The sequence below is a fragment of the Leptinotarsa decemlineata genome, unplaced genomic scaffold, assembly GCF_025532065.1.
Source record: "Leptinotarsa decemlineata unplaced genomic scaffold, Ldec_3_MD MMD2_tig00001344_RagTag_RagTag, whole genome shotgun sequence".
NCBI classification, from domain to species: domain Eukaryota; kingdom Metazoa; phylum Arthropoda; class Insecta; order Coleoptera; family Chrysomelidae; genus Leptinotarsa; species Leptinotarsa decemlineata.
The window spans coordinates 621,205-641,270 of NW_027412560.1; the positions used below are offsets into that span (position 1 = coordinate 621,205).

At 32.9% G+C, this 20,066-nt stretch overlaps 1 protein-coding gene across 1 annotated transcript in view; it reads left to right on the forward strand.

Annotated features, from left to right (window-relative positions):
• The window catches only part of LOC111514783 (uncharacterized), an 85,877-nt gene that overhangs the window by 32,612 nt on the left and 33,199 nt on the right, over window positions 1-20,066 (forward strand). The window contains exon 5 of the mRNA XM_074175804.1: window positions 2,314-2,423. Within this exon, the coding sequence (XP_074031905.1) occupies window positions 2,314-2,423 (110 nt within the window). The remainder of the gene's footprint in view (window positions 1-2,313; window positions 2,424-20,066) is intronic.

Below are 20,066 nucleotides of genomic sequence, written 5' to 3' on the forward strand. Positions count from 1 at the left end.
AGGTTTAGCTCATCCACGAATTCATACATCAAAATGATCTCAGTGACTAGGTATACTGAGAGGCGTTTCATGAAAGGAACTATTATGAAAAAAAATTATATTCCGTTTACTTTAGTTGAATCAAAATGATACAAAACACTTCTTTAAGACATTAGCTGCTGCCATCTGAAAACCAGAAAATTAAAAGTGCCAATACCGCCGAGTCCATATTGGGCGTCGTTGCGGGGACTAAAAGTCTCTAGCACACTTTCTTCTGTGTCTTTAGTATATTAATGGAAGTGTATTCTGATTAAGGTGCTCATTGGTAGGCACTGGAATGTTTCTTCGAAATATAATAAAAATCTCACGAATTTCCCAGAAATTACGGTTTTTTCACAATGGTATGCCAAAGTTTACCTGTTTAGTTTTGTCAACATGGTGTGGAAACGCTAAGCCCTTGCAACTTTCCCTTGATATGTTGTACATTCACGTAAGAAAAATCTTATTGGAGATGACATTATCATAAGCGGATGTAACTATTTTGCAGGCCTGCAGGTCAGCAAATTGTTTTCAGTGGACATTGTTAACGGAAATGTAGGAAGGCAGAAATTCGTGCAGGTTGGGTCTCCTAGATATGAATTTCGAACAGGTTAATCATTTTCGACAAAAAAGATTCAATCCCCACCCCATGAAATTGAAAATTAACTTTGTAGGTCGGCCTTCTTTCTTTTTCTGTAATCATACATTGAAAGTTGATTGTAATATTCCGTACATATCGGATTTGTAGCATTTCATCAACAGACTATTTTTGAAAAGTGAAAAGTTTGACTTTTTTGAATGATGAAGTCGCCCCGGAGCGCCAATTAATTTTAATTTTTGTTTTTATTTTTATCGTTGTTTTACAATAAACATTTATTCAGTTTTGAATATACGGAACTATTTTTTCCGCACTGAAGGAACATATGGTACGCAAATCTGTTCGAACACGTCGATAGACATACTTTCGAAGAATGTACCCTAAAATTTTTATCAACAAACCATTTTTGATAAGTGAGAAATTTGATTTTTTTGAATAATTCAGTTTCCAATATACGTAACTATTTTTTTTTGCACCGAAGAAACGTATTGTACGCAAATCTGTTCAAACACGTCGATAAACATAATTTCAAATGAATTTTTCCTGAATAATATTAAACTCTTATTTTACATGTTTTTCGGTATTAATGCTTGTATAGGGACAGTTGGCTGATAGGATGAGTTTATGTAGAATGCTGAATCATTCATTCGACATGTTTCAGTAATATATCGTGTTTTTTAATATGATAACATCGAAATAAAGGTGAAATTATTAATATTTGCAATCTGGCAACACTGTTCGCAAATCTCATTCTAAACCCTGCTCGATTGTCCCTTGTGATTAACTGTGGATGAGAAGTTGTGAGTAACTTCACACTACAAAGACGGGTTACAAAGATGGGAGCATCTCTGGGAGAAGTGTGTTGAGTTAAAAAAAACTATGTTGAAAAAAAAAATAAAACAATGTCTTGAATCTTTGTTAGGTCGGACCACCTTCGTATATGATGAGAAATAGGTGATGGAATATTTTCCAGTTTGTAAATATTTCCCAAGCGGAAGGTGTCGACCCCGACTGTTATAACATTGGATGCAGTGCCGTCGCCATGGGGGGAGCCTTTTTCGACTTGGGAAAAAGTTGGTAAATTTTGGGCTATGAAGATAGAAAAAAATAATAATAAAAAAATGAATGAAGATTAAAAAAATAAAAAGAAAAGAAAAGGAGAGGGAATAAGAAAAGGAAAAGAACCAGGAGAAGGTTGGGATATCCCAACATGCATAACTTTAAGATAATTCTGAGTTGTTTGAAATCTTCAAAAAAGTTTGATTTCTCCCAAGTAAAAAACAGTCCTGAACAGTCCACAAATTTTGAATTGACAAAAGGCAAACTTTTCAGTTCACCTCAAAAAGTTACTGCGTAGATTCAAACCATCCATTATTACAATTTTTTTATTTTTTCAGATGATGAAAGATATAAAAATTTAAAAAGGAAGTCAATGAAATTCATTTTTGCATAGGCAATAATATCATTTTTCCGTTATTAGTTATCAAGCCGCCATTATTTTGATTACCTATCATTCAGAAATCACTTGATAGATAATCTTGAAATGACTCGTATGCAGAAACTCCATATTGTTGGTATATATCCAAACAGCCTTGCAAAATATTTAACATATCATGTAATCATGATATTTGAAGTACCTACTCTATTATTTCACCAAAACCTTTTCATGATTAACATCAAAATATTCAACTTTATAGGGCTCATCAAAGTCATTATGAACAAATGGGTCATTTGAATGGAAATCTGAGTCTTGATGGAAAAACAATATCTTTGGAAGACATCGATGCGTTCAGGGACCACAGTTTTGGTGAGATTTTTTAATTTCATGATCGTTTTTTGAATTCATTTAATGTTCATGCAATTTTGTGGGCAAACTGATAATAATGTTAATGAAGAGACATACTCATAGTCTAAAAGCCGATATCAAATTTCAATAATTTTTTTTCATTTCAAGTTCTGCAAGAATATCGAATATCTATTTGCACTTATCATATGAACCTCATTGTACTGTCAGAACATGATCATGATAGTTTTGAACACGGTATCGCCCGGCTTGGGGTATCTGCAACTTTGAAATTTCAAATGCGGACTCATACTTTCGTAGCAATATTTCAATCGTTAATATCAAATAATATAAAAATAGTGATTTTTTTTATGATACCAAGTGTTTGAGAAATTTGACAATCATCAAATAATAATTTCGATGCTCAATTCGTTCAATTTTCCGACGGTGATTTATGAAACGTGCGGACAGCAGAATCAGATTTCTTATGTTGACCAGTGCCAGCTGTTGCTGATGCAATTTTTGGTACCTTTCATCGATTTCCCCATAATAGGATTCCGCTGCGATCGTTAGGCCTGGTAGTTATAGTGACTTACACTAGCTGCTGACCACCATGCACTAACCATAATTGTTATTTGATAGGTTTTTACCTTTTAAAAGTACCTGGATGGCTTATCGATGTTCAACCAGTGCCCTGTACGTCTCCTGTTGTCATAGACGATCCACTTTTCAACACACGTGAATCGATGCAAAAAAGCTGTTTTGGTTACGCAAAAGCAAAGAGCAGACTTGACCATTTCTGTCGATCGTTCAAATCGTGAGGGACGTTTAAACCATCAAAAATCGCATGGGAGTTGACGCCTAGTTCTCCTGCCATCCCACGCACAAATTGTCATGGGACAGTTTCCAACAGGGTCCTCAAATCCTCGTCCAGGACGAAATTTCGAAAACCAACCTCAAACAGTGCATTCATCAACAGTTCGGCAGTGCTTTGGTTCAATTTGAATTTCAAAAATCGCTCTACAACATCATACTAAGCAGAATAGAGGCAAAAAATTTAAATTCAGGAAAAATAATCGAACAGCATCAATGTTTACAAAACAAAATTCTGTATCGATCAATATATACTACAACACAGTATGGAGCTACAAAAACGCATTAAATCAAAGCGGACAAAACTTCTGAAACAACCTTCTAGGCTGAGAAGTACCACATTTACTGCCGCGGCTTGCATTTCATTGCCGAGGCAATGAAACTAGCTAAGGCAGTGAATCTGATTCTTTGTTTGTACAGTGTGTTTGAAAATCTTGAATGAAATCAAAAATAATTACACTATGATTATGAATGGTAAAACGGTTCATCAATACCGTGAAGTTGAAAAATTGTTTGCACATTACTGTAAATGCCCATAATAATCATCAATTTCATAGACTTTCATCTACTTACATTTTCATTATTTTCTGTGTTACGTTCATTATATCCTGTGTTATGTTCTGTGTTTTTATTTAATTATCAAGTTTAGAAATTAATTATTATGAAATTCTGAATTTTGTCGTTCTTCTAATGAGTATCTGCTTTTCATTATATTTTTCACAAAAATATACTCAATGCCCTATTAATTCTCACGAGATTTTTTTGAGCGTTACGCTTGTCAAAGTGATTAAAAAAAATCCTTCTAATATATGGAATAAAAAAAAAGGCTAACTTGAATACTTTTCAAAACTGCCTCAATAATAAACATAAAACAAAATTAGTCACTGAAATATCATTTTTACAATTCATTGAGGACGTCTCTTTCACTGCGGATCTCATACCAAGAAACAAGCTTTCATACTTTCAAAGTCTTCCCCCATTTGGCGGGACACAGAATATTCCGAGTTAGTTAAAAGTAGAAAAGTGGCTATGAGGAATTTCAATCAAATTTCTGATTCAGGCAAAGGTTGAATCAACTTTCAAAGAAAAAGCTACACATATCTGAAGAAAGTTTTTGAATAATAATAAAAAAAATACACTTATAGAGCACATTTGGAAATTTGTCAAAAGTATTCCCAATGAATAAAAATTCTCAAATAAAACCATTACTCCCCGGACCGGACAGAAAAATAATTTGATTATTTATCATTCCCTTTTGTCAACCCTGAACCCAATAACAATATCTTAAACAATATAGAAAAAGAAATCTGCATATCCTTTAAATTAACTTCATCTGAATTGAATATAGCACTCAAGAATACTTGCAACACTGAATCTGGTAAAGACAAGTTCACATATTCTATGATTAGGAACTTACCAGAAAAATCTAAATATCCGCTTATTCAAATATATAATCAATGGTTAAAATATCCCAAGCACTCAAAGACGTGATAGTTATTCATTCTAAAACCTAAAACAATACCTTTCATGGTATCGACCGATTTCGCTCATTTCGTGTCTTGCTAAAACATATGGAAGGATTGTAAAGTCGAGATTAGAATGGTTCTTTGAACATAATCAGCTATGAAAAATCAGCTATGATGTTCTTTACTCTGCATAGACTGAGAGCCGGAAACAACATCTATCTGGGCTCTCTGTCTATCCCAGTTTTACCCAATTATAGATATTTAGGGTTGATTTCATCTAATTTTATCTTCCATGTAAGCTCACATGGAAGAAGCATATCATCTATGTTCAAACCAAATGTGAAAAAGGACATAAACATTCTCAAATGTGAAAACCGATGAGGGGCAGATCTCAGAACGTCATTATTGTTCTACAGGTCGTATATTCGATCCATACTTGATTACGGATATATATTTTACGGATTGGCCGCAGATTCGAATCTGTTACTAATAAACCGAGTGCTCAAAAATTTGTATCGGCGTCTTTAAATCATGTCCAACCCCAGCTATACTTGCGGAAGCTCAGAAACGTCCTCTCCTCCTACGCAGACACTTTTTGTCCTGCAAGAAATTGGTCAACATCAAATCATGTAGTAATAAACTAATGGTGGTCATTTACAGTATATAATTGAAAATCTCGTTAATCGATACTGGAACCACAAAAATAAACCCCCTTTGGCTGAAGCCTCCGCCGCAATATCACAGAGGATAAATGATATCCACTCTCAGAACATAGTGTTTCAGTTTCAGCTGGCATTCCCTATGTTGATGTTCAAATCAATGGTCATGTTCTCCAACTTCTTAGTGAATTCTCAACTCAACCAAGCTCTAATAAAATCGATACTGGGAACAATTGAATCTTCCAACATAATATACTGTGATGGGTCTAAAAGTGGTTATGGCACTGAAACTGCATTCTATATAAAATAAAAAATATTTCTCAATTCCACCTTCCCAATAAGAGTTCGATTCACACAGCAGAGGCTTATGGTATACTTCAAGCTCTTTTGTGGGTTAAACAGAATGGCAAAGCTAATTCAGTCATTTTATTGGATTCCAAATATGTTCGTCTTTCCCTCACTAACTACAAAAGACATATCAATAAAAATTCACTTATTTTTGAAATTATAAAAACCTTAGAGGACTTTTTGAGTAATGGAATTGACATTGTTTTCATTTGGATCAAAGGTCACTCAAGTATCGGCCGAATCCATCACATTAATGTTCGAAACCCAGCAATTTCAAGTACATAATTCAAAACGATGAGTATTTTTCAACAATTCACTTTCACAAATGGTCGGTAGTTTTATGTGTCATCATCACCACTGAATGTTCAAGAGACGGAAATTCACTAATATTTATGATACAAAATAACTAAGAATGGGATAATAGGCGACTGAAAATGGCTTCAACTCAAAAACCGGCAGTTATGATCATCAAAGAGTAAATTGCAAAATTGCCAAATTATTAAGATGAGCATGAAATTCTCCTTCTTTGATTTATATGGGTTCCCACCAGCTCATAATTGATTCAGTGCTTCATTCTATACTTTCTCATTGTGTAGTGATTTCAGCTACTAATTTAAAGTTTCCCAATTAACGATTATAGCAGAAATCAAATTAAACTTGTGCTATTCATATTTTTTAATGTCTGTCGAACGACCTCATTATAATTTCAACTGGAAAGGAATATATTGACAACAAAACTTTTGCAAGAAATAATCATATTAGGAGAACAGAAATATTTTAGAATCAATATAAATAATAATATGCTTGTTCATTTATAGGTAATAATAATACCGCTAGAAGAATAATTATGTTTGAATCATTTGAAACAAAGGGATAAACACAGGCACCACAAATAACTGAACACGCGTGAGAGGTAGCCTATGTGAACAACAATTCAAATCATAAATAATTATATGTGTTGAGTTATAAAAAGATTAGCTGGAAAATAACAATTATATCAAGCAAAAAAAACTGAAATTACAATGAAAAATTACAATTGAAAATTAAAAAACTAACAAGAATTGATTGAATCTTTGAAATCTTTTGAATTCTTGATTTTCATTTCTTGTCAAATATTTGATTTACAATTGTTGCTTGTATTTTATTTCAGTGTATTTTGAGTTTTTTTCGCTTAATATAATTGTTACTTTTCAGCTAACTTTTTCAATTTCATTGATTCTTTCAGGGATTTCAAATCATTTTATATAATGTTAGACCATGGAAGTCCGAACTAATGAAATTTCAAGGACCTTTTGGACCTCATTATATGATGAAATCATAATGGAAATATAAATTGAATTTTGTCAATTCATCCCCCTTTTTATAGGTGAAGGCAAAGTAGTATTCAAATTCCTGAAGTTCAATTATTCTTCAAGTCCATCATTCGCATTATTTTACTTCTTCCACAATGTGATATACCTATATGTTTTCAATTTAGTCTCATACTGATTAAATACATTCAACAGTTTGATTTCATTCTGTATCAAATTATTTTCTAGTTTTAGATATTACGACAGACCACTAGTATATCTATTTCAATTTTATTATATCTGTGGTTGAATTTCATCATTTCGGACTTCCATTGTCTGATATGATATAAATTGATTTGAAATTCCTGAAAAAATATTAAAAAGATTAACCGAAAATAACAATTTTATTTGAACAAAAAACTGAAATTACAAAGAAATAACATGAAACCAAACAACAACCAAAAAAAAAATAAAAATTGAAATGATAATAAAAGCTGGAAACCAAAAATTATTATTAACGAAAAGAGGAAAAAATTAAAGATTCCAATCCAAGTTATGTCACGACGTTTCGATTGGTAGTATCCACAATTGTCTTCGGGTGATAACTGGATTCATTCCTCCGAGATACGACAATCTATAGGCCATTCGAGTGCTTTCACCTATCCTTTCTTCTCTCTCTCCGCTTCATTGTTTTTAGCGGAAGATGACCATTTGGCGGGAGTTGCTGAAATCAATGATTTAAATTAATTTGAAAACATTTAAATAGCTAGAATCTGAAATGTTTCGGTTGTTAGTATACAATCTATTTTATTGTATTAAAAATACATAAAAATTGTTTATGTATTATGACTCTGAATTTTTTAAACTGTTTTAACTGTTGGTATCGAGTTAATTTTTGAATTCATTCTTATCCATGACTTTTTCTTTCACTTCTTTGTAATCGAAAGTTTTGATGTAATCAGCCGTCTCAGATTTGCATTTCTTATTATTTGTGATTGGATTTGCAACTTAAAACGTGAAACATAAAATATGGTGGAACTATTTGAAATAAACTAGATACAAAACAAGTGAGATCATTGATTTTGGTTTCTTTCTAAACAGAACCAAACAAACGTTTGGTTCTTGATTTAGATCTGATTTTAATTGGTTTCTGATCTAGTATTCGTTCAGTTTCTACCTGTTGTGTTTTAACTCATTACAATCATTTGTTTTCGGTTTTAGGCTTCGTTTCTGCAATATTGCTTTGAGAAAGTCTTCAAGTTCCACTATCATGTTTCCAATGAGATTTTCCTTCCTAAAGGTTTTTCCGCTTATGTTCAACTTTCCCCTGTGTAAGCTCACCTCATAATTTTTCTCTTTGGCTTTTTTGGAGTGCTTCAGTAGAACCAGCTTTTCGGCGAATTTATGTTCTGTCAGTTCGTGGTTGATTGAGATTGAGATTTCAGAATTTCGAAATATTTCCTGTGTTTTATATATTGGCTAGGATAGATATGGTGAATAGTAAAAGATAAAGGGGAAGTTGAATCGTAGCATAGTCGACTATTTTTATGTACTATTGAATGATATCATGAAACAGAATAAAGCTTTTTTTGGTTCCAGAGATGAACTGGAAAAATACTAATACTTAAAAATTTCCATTCTTGCTGCATCTTCTTCATTTGCAAACATATTTCAAATATTGTCACACTTTGCTATAGTAACTTTCAGTGAGTTATCAGAATATGATCAACAAATTTTCATACAGCATATCGTTCAATGTGGGATATCCTTAACTATACAACTCTATAGCAATTTCTTCATCGATTATGTTTACATAATATTGTGAATGAAAATTTTTTCGATCTTCCCGAAAGTTTTGGTTATTTAATGATACTTTTTTCATCGTCTATGTTCACATAATATCATAATTGTAAACTGGTAGCCATACACAACGCATTTATGATTCAACACCAGACAGTGCTGTTTCAACCAATCAGTAGTGCTAAGCTGAACCACAAATGCATTGCTAGACTCAACTATCCTTGAAAGACAAGCCTAAGTGAGTTAGGGCGATGAAATCTCCCCTTGAGAACACGTCATCTATGAGAACGACAGATAACTCAATCTTCGATTATTAAAGATAAACGAGGCTCCCCAAGGCGGTCAGTTGCCAAGTCGACCTTTGACATCGATCGCTGATGAAATTCCTCCTCTTTCTTCCACTACAGCTTTCACTGCAAAGCAAACTGTTTGTTAACTAGACCCCAAACAACTCATTTATATTTTTATGATTGATTCCGCTGTTACTTGATGAAACTACACCTCATGATTTGATCTCCACAAACTTTATTTGTGAAGATCAAATCGTAAGTTGTAGTTAATGAAAAAACGCATTTATAATTCAACACCAGACGGTGCTGGTTCAACCCGTCATAAATCCCATTAGGCTGAAGCACAAATGCATTGTTGGACTCAACTGTCCTTGAAGGACAAGCCCTAGAAAGTAAGAGGGATAACATCTCTCCTCACAAAGAAGACATATATGGGATGGACAGAGATCTACATCCTCTAATAGCAAAGACCTTTTCAAAGAAGTCCATTGCGCAGCCAAGCTTTAGCCAGAGATTCGTCCTCTGTGTTTTACTGCAACTTTCATTGCAAGGCAAACTAGTTGTTGACTGCCTGGCCGCCATACGGAGCCTCATTCATCTTGGACATACGAGGATTGAATTATCTGTGGATCTCATAGATGCGTCTTCATAAAGTGGGATCGATTCTGGAAAAAATATGAGTACTCTGGTATTTTGACGTGTAGATTACGAATCCGAAACAAACCCATGCTAAACTATTTATTCACCACATCACCATTACACCTTATTTCATCTTCCTTAACACTAGGCTTTAGTCACTCTTTTTTTAGTCATTGTCAAGAAACGTTCTTCTCAAAAGTCATAAAAAAATGTACCTTGAATTTATTACTGATAATTGTACAGCTGAGTCATGGATTGAGTCATGGCCGGTGAGAAGCCCTTCCCTCAAGATATGCAGTAGATGTGTAAAAATCTGTGATCACTCTGTTAGATTATTCGAGCCGTGAAAATCAAAATTCAGGAACGTATTCAGTGATGGGGTTTGAGAGTGAATTGCATAAACACCGACCCAAACTTTAGGCAGATACAATTTCACCCACCGGCCATGACACAATCCGGTGGCTGTATTTGAATTATGATTCACTTTTTCCAGTTGTATTTATTGAATGTAAATCTAAGTGAGTGATTGCTTTTATTGAAAATGTAGAACTATTAAAATTTCACAAAACTAGAATTTAGGTTTCGAGGCTGTGATTTGAATTTGTATTCCAAATGACATTGTGAATTGTAAATAACGCCACATGTTATTTGTCAGAAAAAGCGAAAAAATCAATTAGGCTATAGTTTAATTCCATTTTGTACATTGTCATAAACTTTTAATGACATTTTCAAAAGACTTTTTTTCGTTCGAAACATGTATGTCCTATTTTTTCTTTGAATGGAATCCACTCCTGTTATAATAGGGACACCTTAATAAAAACATGACTTGGCATAAACTGATTTATTGTGCTCTTTCCAATAATGCTTGCGCATTACTCATGACATCTTCTATTTTTTACAATTTTAAGAACAAATAATATTTGCCTAAGACGTTCGCAATTTTATAACTACCAGAGTTCTTAGATTAGATAAATAGATAAGTACTTTTTGATCACTGCCATATTGATTTCAATTTAAGAGCCACCGGTAGACAGCTGTTTCAGCCTATTGGGCATCATCAGTAGCGGGCAGGCGGTCCTCGATTGAAGACAAAATGAGAAAAACCAAGAAAGTACTTGATAAAAATAGCTGCGTAAACGCAAGCGAAACATAAGTGGAACCACCTACTTGTGTGACACCCAAGTCAACTTGACAAGTTTTTATGTCAGTGTTGGTGGTTTGACCAATCAACCGATAACTGCGGAAGCAGAAATTTGGGAAGCTAACCTGAAATGCCATCGGAAAATGCATCTACATTTTTCTAGAAATGATATAAAATCTAGAAAGGTTAACGCAGTCAAGCTGCTGGAAATTTTTTCAATTGATTTCAATTTAAGAGCAACAGCTTGACTGCATTAACCTTTTTAGATTATATATATAAATATATAAATATATAAAAATATAACCCCTTCAATTCAAATAAGATTCCTCTTGGCTGGGATTGAATCGAATAGGTGAATGAATGTCATTACGATATCATCGATGACATGAGCAGATCAAGCTTATTCCGTAACTTTGAAAATCGTAATTCATGAATGTAGTGTGTGTATTTTCTATAATGTTATCCAATTTGGTACTGAAGAGCCTTAGGGCAAGTGTCTAAAGGCGAAACATCGGTGTATACCAGTGAGGATGGAAGTATTCTATGTGAGTGCAATTTGGTACCATTCATTCAAAGTGGAACTCATGGGAATGATATCTGATTTTTATTCCACAACGAATGTTTGAAATACAAACTGAATAGAGAAAAGTATTTTCTGTATAATTCAGTGTTCATTTAGAAGCATTTGTTTCGAAAGAATTTTTTCTTTCGTATAATTCAATGTTTATATGAAAGTAGCCGTTTCAGGAGGACTTTCTTTCAGTTTGTGTCTGAAAGTTACTTCTTTGCATGATCTACACATCCATGTATAGAGTTACTTCCTTCCTTTCTTTGGAAGACTCATCCTTTTTTTTTGTGTCAAGATGGAGTAGTAGAAAGCCAAAAACTTTCTTTTCCAAAAATATATATGTTAAATCTGAATTTCTCACGGATAGGACCATTCTGAACTGGTTTTTCCGGGTATTTGATCCGTGTATGTGATATTATCTTCAATTTCACCAACGTTTCGACAAAATATCATTTGTCATTATCTAGGTGTGCTGTTACGTGTTTGGAAGTCAGTGAGAAATTCAGATTTAACATTCGATACCTTAACGGGGAGATGAGGTTAACTAATAAGAGGAAGAACTCAGGTAAAACTCAACAACATTTAAGCAGTAGGTAGTAGAGCGTTTATGGACACTCTATCTCTGAACACGTAACGAATACCATTTTACCAGTATAGTAAGAAGTGAGTCGAGCAGGATATATATATATATATATATATATATATATATATATATATATATATATATATATATATATATATATATATATATATATATATGATGAGCTGTTTTCTCGGGTTTCGCTCCGTGTTCTGTGTATTTTCTCCCCATAAGGATTATTTTCACAACGTTTCGGCAAAGTCTCATTTGCCATCTTCTGGTGATGTCTGGTTTTTTCAACTAGACTGATTAATTCGAACTCTGTGTCTCAATTTATAGGGATGGATGTTTCCCTTTACCTGTGTTGCTGCCACTACCTGTGTTTGCTCGACTACCTGTTTTGGTCTTATTACCTGAGCTGCCTCTCCTGTCTCTGTTATTGTACCTGTATTGTCATGTACCGAGTTTTGCCTCTGGAGTTGAGCCGTCTGATTGCTTGTGCGAAGTGATAAAACGGATCTCCATGTTGATGGTAATCTTTGCGCATCATCCCTCTTGTTCATATTATTAGGTCGTTTTTCAATTTCGATTGCCTCTCTGATTGTTCGTGAGTAAAAGTTTTCGTTGCTTGCTAGCATTTTTGTGTTGTCGAAATTGATGTTATGTCCTGTTTGAAGTACGTGTTGGAAGAGAGAAGACGTGGTGACTTTTCCCTTCACTGCTAGTTTGTGTTCATCTTTGCGAATGTTGATTCGTCTGTTGGTCTGGCCGATGTAAGTCCTGTCACAATCATGGCATGGTACTTCATACACTCCTTGTGATTCCAGTGGTATCTGATCCTTGGGATTACGAAGCATGGACCTAATTGTTCGTTCTGGTACGAACGAAGTTGATATGTTATGTCGGTGAAGTATTCTGCTGATTTAATCTGTTGTTCCTGCTGTTCCTGAATTCGCGTGAATTCACGCGGTGGCAAAAACACTCATTACACGTTCGAGGAGGCTGGCAGACAACGATCACAGACAACAAGAGTTGAACACCATCGAAACAACGCTACAAATGAATAACTACTCAGAAAGAAGTATAAAAGCGGCTGCCAAGACCACACGGAAACAACAAAAAACTCGAGATACACCGGTCATAACAACCACACTACCATATATTGCAGGAACAACAGATAAAATCAGCAGAATACTTCACCGACATAACATATCAACTTCGTTCGTACCAGAACGAACAATTAGGTCCATGCTTCGTAATCCCAAGGATCAGATACCACTGGAATCACAAGGAGTGTATGAAGTACCATGCCATGATTGTGACAGGACTTACATCGGCCAGACCAACAGACGAATCAACATTCGCAAAGATGAACACAAACTAGCAGTGAAGGGAAAAGTCACCACGTCTTCTCTCTTCCAACACGTACTTCAAACAGGACATAACATCAATTTCGACAACACAAAAATGCTAGCAAGCAACGAAAACTTTTACTCACGAACAATCAGAGAGGCAATCGAAATTGAAAAACGACCTAATAAGATGAACAAGAGGGATGATGCGCAAAGATTACCATCAACATGGAGATCCGTTTTATCACTTCGCACAAGCAATCAGACGGCTCAACTCCAGAGGCAAAACTCGGTACATGACAATACAGGTACAATAACAGAGACAGGAGAGGCAGCTCAGGTAATAAGACCAAAACAGGTAGTCGAGCAAACACAGGTAGTCGCAGCAACGCAGGTAAAGGGAAACATCCATCCCTATAAATTGAGACACAGAGTTCGAATTAATCAGTCTAGTTGAAAAAACCAGACATCACCAGAAGATGGCAAATGAGACTTTGCCGAAACGTTGTGAAAATAATCCTTATGGGGAGAAAATACACAGAACACGGAGCGAAACCCGAGAAAACAGCTCATCATACTTTATCCGTGAGAATCTTCGAGTTAACATATATATATATATATATATATATATATATATATATATATATATATATATATATATATATATATATATATATATATATATATATACATATATGTATATATATATACATATATATATATGTATGACCATATATATATATATATATATACATATATGTATATATATATATATATATATATATATATATATATATATATATATATATATATATATACATATATGTATATATATATACATATATATATATGTATGACCATATATATATATATATATATACATATATGTATATATATATATATACATATATGTATATATATATATATATATATCAACTGACCGAACACGTAACGGCACACCTAGATAATGACAAATGAGATTTTGTCGAAACGTTGGTGAAATTAAAATAACCGGAAAAACCATTTCAGCATGATATATAATATATATATATATATATATATATATATATATATATATATATATATATATATATATATATATATATATATAAATCGGTTTAATTTGTGAGTTTGCAGTCAATAGCTGGGCTGTTACAAAGAAAACTCTTTGTTATATGTCAAGCTTTCGTTATATTTCACACCTTCGTCAGGAAAATATATAAATATGGAGAACTTACTAACGTGAGAATAAAATATAAAATGGTTCAAAAACAGATAGAAAAACATTAAATAATGACAGTTCATAAAAATTTTTGACTGACAATGTCAAGTGGGAAAATTCTGAATTATACTCGAATTACTAGATCTTTTATTTTCTTTATCATATTTCAGTAGGTACGTGTAAATTTTGCTAAGACTATCTATCAATAACAGTTCGTTTATTCATTGAATGTACTTCGTTATTAATATGTATTATTTCCATAAATATTCTTTTAGTTGTATTGGTTTCTCTATTCATTTTATGATCCTCCGAATTAACATGTTCTGTTAATGCACAAGAATTAACATTGCTACTTCCCATATATATATATATATATATATATATATATATATATATATATATATATATATATATATATATGGGAAGTAAAACATATCGGCCTATAATTTTTTTAAGTTATAAATTTAAAATAGCGACTCTCTTTTGTATCTAGTCCTTGAACATTGGCACCATCCTTCGTGAATGTTTCTTTCTTGAAATATATATATTTCCTGTATAAAAAAATATTATCTCGACGAATGACGGTTGTAACACTTTATCCCGCTAGCGGGGCACTCTGTTACATAGGTAGGGGAAGAGTGTTACACTGCCAATAAATTAGTTTTAACCCTATTATTAGTGCTCTACCAATTCTGAACATTCAATTTACTGCAAATACAAGTCTTTCATATAAATATCCGTTGAAACGGCAAAACAATCAAAGCTCAGTTGAAACAGGAAATATTTTATTACATAAATGAACTCTTAAAAATACGTGTACAAATCAAAACTAAATTCTAAAAGCAAAATTTTAGGTTTCATAAACATATAAAGATACGTCCACATTACTTTACTTCATTATGGTAAATGTGTAGATCAACAGAAAAATTCAACATTTCTGACCTTTTAGTTGTTTCCCCTGATGGCTTTGGAACAGGTAGTTTGGCCATAATTTTTGTCATTTCGAAAGTGTATTTTCCATCTGTGTGAATAAATTTAAAGGAGGGAAACATTCTTTTGACATACTGAACATTAACGTCAGATTTAAATTTAGATAGAACTCTTCCTATAGACATAAAATTTTGACCTTTACTTTTTCCTTCCTGTACCAAAACGTAGTTTCCAATGGCTATTTCCTCAAAATTCATGTCTACTTCTTCATCATCATCACTCATAGGATATCGCAACTATCGGCTGCAGATACTGGCTCACTTTCCGTTTCTGAATTACTGTCTTGTTTAATTCATTTAGCTGAAGTCCGTTTTCCTTTTCTTTTAAATACTTTACGTTTCACCGTTTGTTTATTTCTTAGATCTTCTATAATTTGACCTTTAATAGGAGTTTCTGTAAGAATCAAACTTTTCTTTGTTCTTCTCCTTTGAACTGTTTGTTTTCTTGAAGAGACCTTGGGAAATGGCGAAATTTCAACTGGTGTTACCATATTTTTGCTGGTCACCACCGGCTCATTTCTATGTAAAAATGTATTTTCTCTTTGTTGTGAAGGTTGATGCAAATCAGTTGCTGACTGTTCGTGAGTTTTCAGTATGGATGAATGCTGTGAATCCTGTTGAAACTTATAAAGATGACTGAATTGGTGATTGTTGTAAACTTGAGGCTTTTGGGGAATGTTGTAAACTTGAGTGCATTGGTAATGGTTCAGAAGTTGATGGTCTTGGTGAATATGAGGGTTGTTGTGAATTTGAAGGGTCCCCAACCAGCAAAGTTGTTTTATAATCTCATGGTGTTGCAACAGTTTTATTTTATTAGTATTTTATAATTACTTCCAAAATGCTAATTGATTGTATTAGATGATCGGTGAACACAATACAGTTGTAGGCAATAAAAGTGTTTTATAAATTTGTCATAGAAACGTTTATGAAATAAAATCAAAAAACCATTATAAAATAATCAGGAAATTATCACAGAAACGTTTTTACAACTAACTTATAAAACTTATTTTCCTATAGAAGTGAATTGTTATGTAGCAGTTTTATAACACTTTTCTGCGAGATTTTTATGATAGTTATAAAACTTAAATAATAAATAAAGCTTATTTTATAACTGTTTCCTGTAGCTTTAATGAAATCATTTTATTGAAATGCTTTCAGACACAATTTTATTTTCATTACCATATTGTCACTTCAATGATAGTTTCCCAACTATTTTATAGTATGGCATATTTACTACAGTTCAAAAACACTAATATAACTGTTATAAGATCAAATTGCTTTTGCCAATATATATTTGCTGCCACCAAGAATAAAATGCTGCATTTAAGAACAACCAGCTGACATCGATTCCTAATCACAGCTTTGGAAAATTCTTCAAAAGTTTAGTTGTATTTAGTAAGAATATTTTTGTTAAGTTATTCAAGTGGGGCACCATCGATGTCGTGGTGGAAATTAGTTCTTCAGCAACTTCTAAATATTTGATTTTTATTGAATATAGGTACCCCATAAGTAAATTCAATATTTTCAAGGCATTGGGTTAAGTAACTCAATCTTATTATTCACAATTTGGAAGACTGTAAAATACAAAGGGTTTGCACTTTCAAGTTTCAGTTTTTAGTTATCTATTTAGAAAACTTGGATATTTTGTTCTGAGTGAAGCAGTTTCGTGTTACAACTCTTTAAATGATGACAAATTCAGGTACAGCAAGGTATGCTTCACAGAGAGTATTCAGAAGTAACTCCTCGAATAACTAATAACTACTGTCATATAGACGGTGTCCCATAAAAGATACATAACTCTGGCTTTTTCACACTTTTTGTTAGAACTTGTTTTGATGAAAATAACCCTGCTTGCTTTTTGGGTTGCATAGAATTAATAATTTTTTCTTGTTCTGTATCGTCATTCTGCAGCATTCGTTCTAATAGTTCTTCTTCAGCAATTTAGTAGGTCATCAAATGACTTTGTTTTAGTTTAAACATCATTGTAAACCAACTGGGTTCGGGCATAGAATTATAGTTTCGTATTAGCTATCAGCATCAATTTTTGGCCATGAGGGTTGGTTATTATTTACCCATGACGACGGAACTATGGTGAACATATATACCTAAAACTTAGATGAAATGAGTCACATCCAGCTTCAAAAAGACAAAACTATCAACTGAAAATATAGGCCTGAATTATCAAATATCTAGTCGATTATTGAAGCTAATTGAAAGATATATTCTGACATCAAAACCTTACCCGTCATTTCCAGTAAACGCACGACAAATTAATTATCAACAATTTGTATTTAATCCGTGTTCATATAGGTTATGTCTAATATAATATGTATTTAGCATTAGACAACGAATATTTATCATAAAAAAGGTAATATGTGATGAATATGAGTAATTTATATTATAAGAGTCACCAAAGTGTCATTTATTAGCAGAAATGTTGCCAACTAACTTATGAACAATCACAAAAGTTGTGTACCGACAGCAGAGCCACAGCGGAGCAGAAAGGCAAACACATATTAATAGGGCCGTATTCTTAGTATTCTGTGTGAAAAAACCATCAAAATAACGGGATGCTTAGTTGTGTTTCGAAAAAATATTTCATATAGAAATGAGTTGTTAGGGTTGGATGGGAGTTCAGTTTCAGCAGCTAAACCATACAAGGTGATTCACGGAATTGAATTCATGTGGGAGTATCTAGGTTTCCGATAATTTTGTGATTTGAGCGTATGCGTTCAAATTCAATTGTATAGGTTCGCTACCAGCTTTCTATAATTAATTCATGACAGTGTTCGTATCCATAGGTATTCGTTAGTGTAAATGGCTTTGATGTTGGGATGTTGACTAATTGACGTATGTTTAATTTTTGTGGTGGGTTCGAATACTCTATTTGTTACAAATATTTTTTATAATTTTTTGTTTAGTGAAAGAAGGGATAATGGTTGGTTTGGGTTAGTTTGGTTTTGTTTCAGTCATTTCAGAAAATCCATCTATTAAAAAATATACGGTCGGAAATCTTAATAGTGGGTCTAGAACGGTTTGGTGTTGGGAAAAAATTCCAGTAATATGAGGTTACATTCTTGCAAAATACTTCCATATTTTCAATACATTGTAGCTTACGGCCAAAAAAATATTGAAAACTCATTTTTATAAATTATAATTAATTGATACATTTTGTCATTAACTAATAATCAGTTTCTATTGTTACTGTATTCAATTCTAATTCATCCTTAATTTTAGACACTATGATATGCATATATTAGTGTATTAATTTATACTTTCAATTTGATAATAATTCCATTATATGGATACTGTAGTGGATTTTTCTGTTTGTATTCCGAATATATAAATAAAAATAAATAATAACTCAATGGCGGCCATTTTGAACATTTATTGGGGGGTATATAATAGTTTTAGATTCAGTTCAAGGTGCTTCAAATAGACGAGGAAATGACTTGGTGTTCCATAAAAAAACTTTCTGAAAGCTTTTTGAGTCGCCCTGTATATTGGAAATACTAAAAAACACTTTAAATTATCCCACCTAACCTAGTGTTTCAATTTTTTCTTGCGAAAATCAGGAAAAGGTTATGATAATGGTGAAAACCCGTCGTTTAGCCTTTATAATCGATGAAAGAAACTTTATATTCATACTAGCACTTTTCTAGAAACCTAAAGCTTTAAAAGTAGTCCAACTCTGCCGCAATACCATCACTCCCAGGACTAAGTGTTTCTTAACAGTTTCATAGCGGTAACATAGTAGCTACAATACGTTGAAATGCTTGCTACTGGAATGGACAAGACTGTTTATAAATCACTTAAAACCAACTTCAATAGTGCTTGTATTGATTGGATGATCACGAACCCAGGCAAAACAATAACAATTTATGACATATTTGGTCCTCTCGGCGTTGCTTACCCCAAAGCTTTCACACCAAATAATATCACCAATGGGTTTGAAGCAACAGGCATTTGGCCTTTAAATAAAAATATTTTTAATGACGATGATTTTCTATCGTCTACAGTAATAGATAAGCCACTGACGATAACGCAACACTCTCCTGACCCAACTAGCAATTTCGTATTTTATAATAGTTGCGGAAACTTTTTGGAGAAACAAATTGTAAAACTGAATTTCTCCCAGATATGTTTTCAATATGTTTATAAAACCGCTATAAATAGAAAATTGGCACCGTTTTACAAAACATTATAGTTACTATCAATATTTTGTAAGGCCTTTTACAAACACTACAAAACAGTTTTATAAACATTTTAGCAGTTACTATAAAATTTGTCTAACGCTCTCAAGAAGTAGTTTTGTAAAGACTTCCCTTACTGCACTTTTGCAACATATTCAAGCGATACTTATAAAATAATCAGAAGACAATTTTATTAGAGTTTTTAAGTAGTTCCAAATAGGCGTTATAACGTATAATACAGCCGAAAACGATAACAAT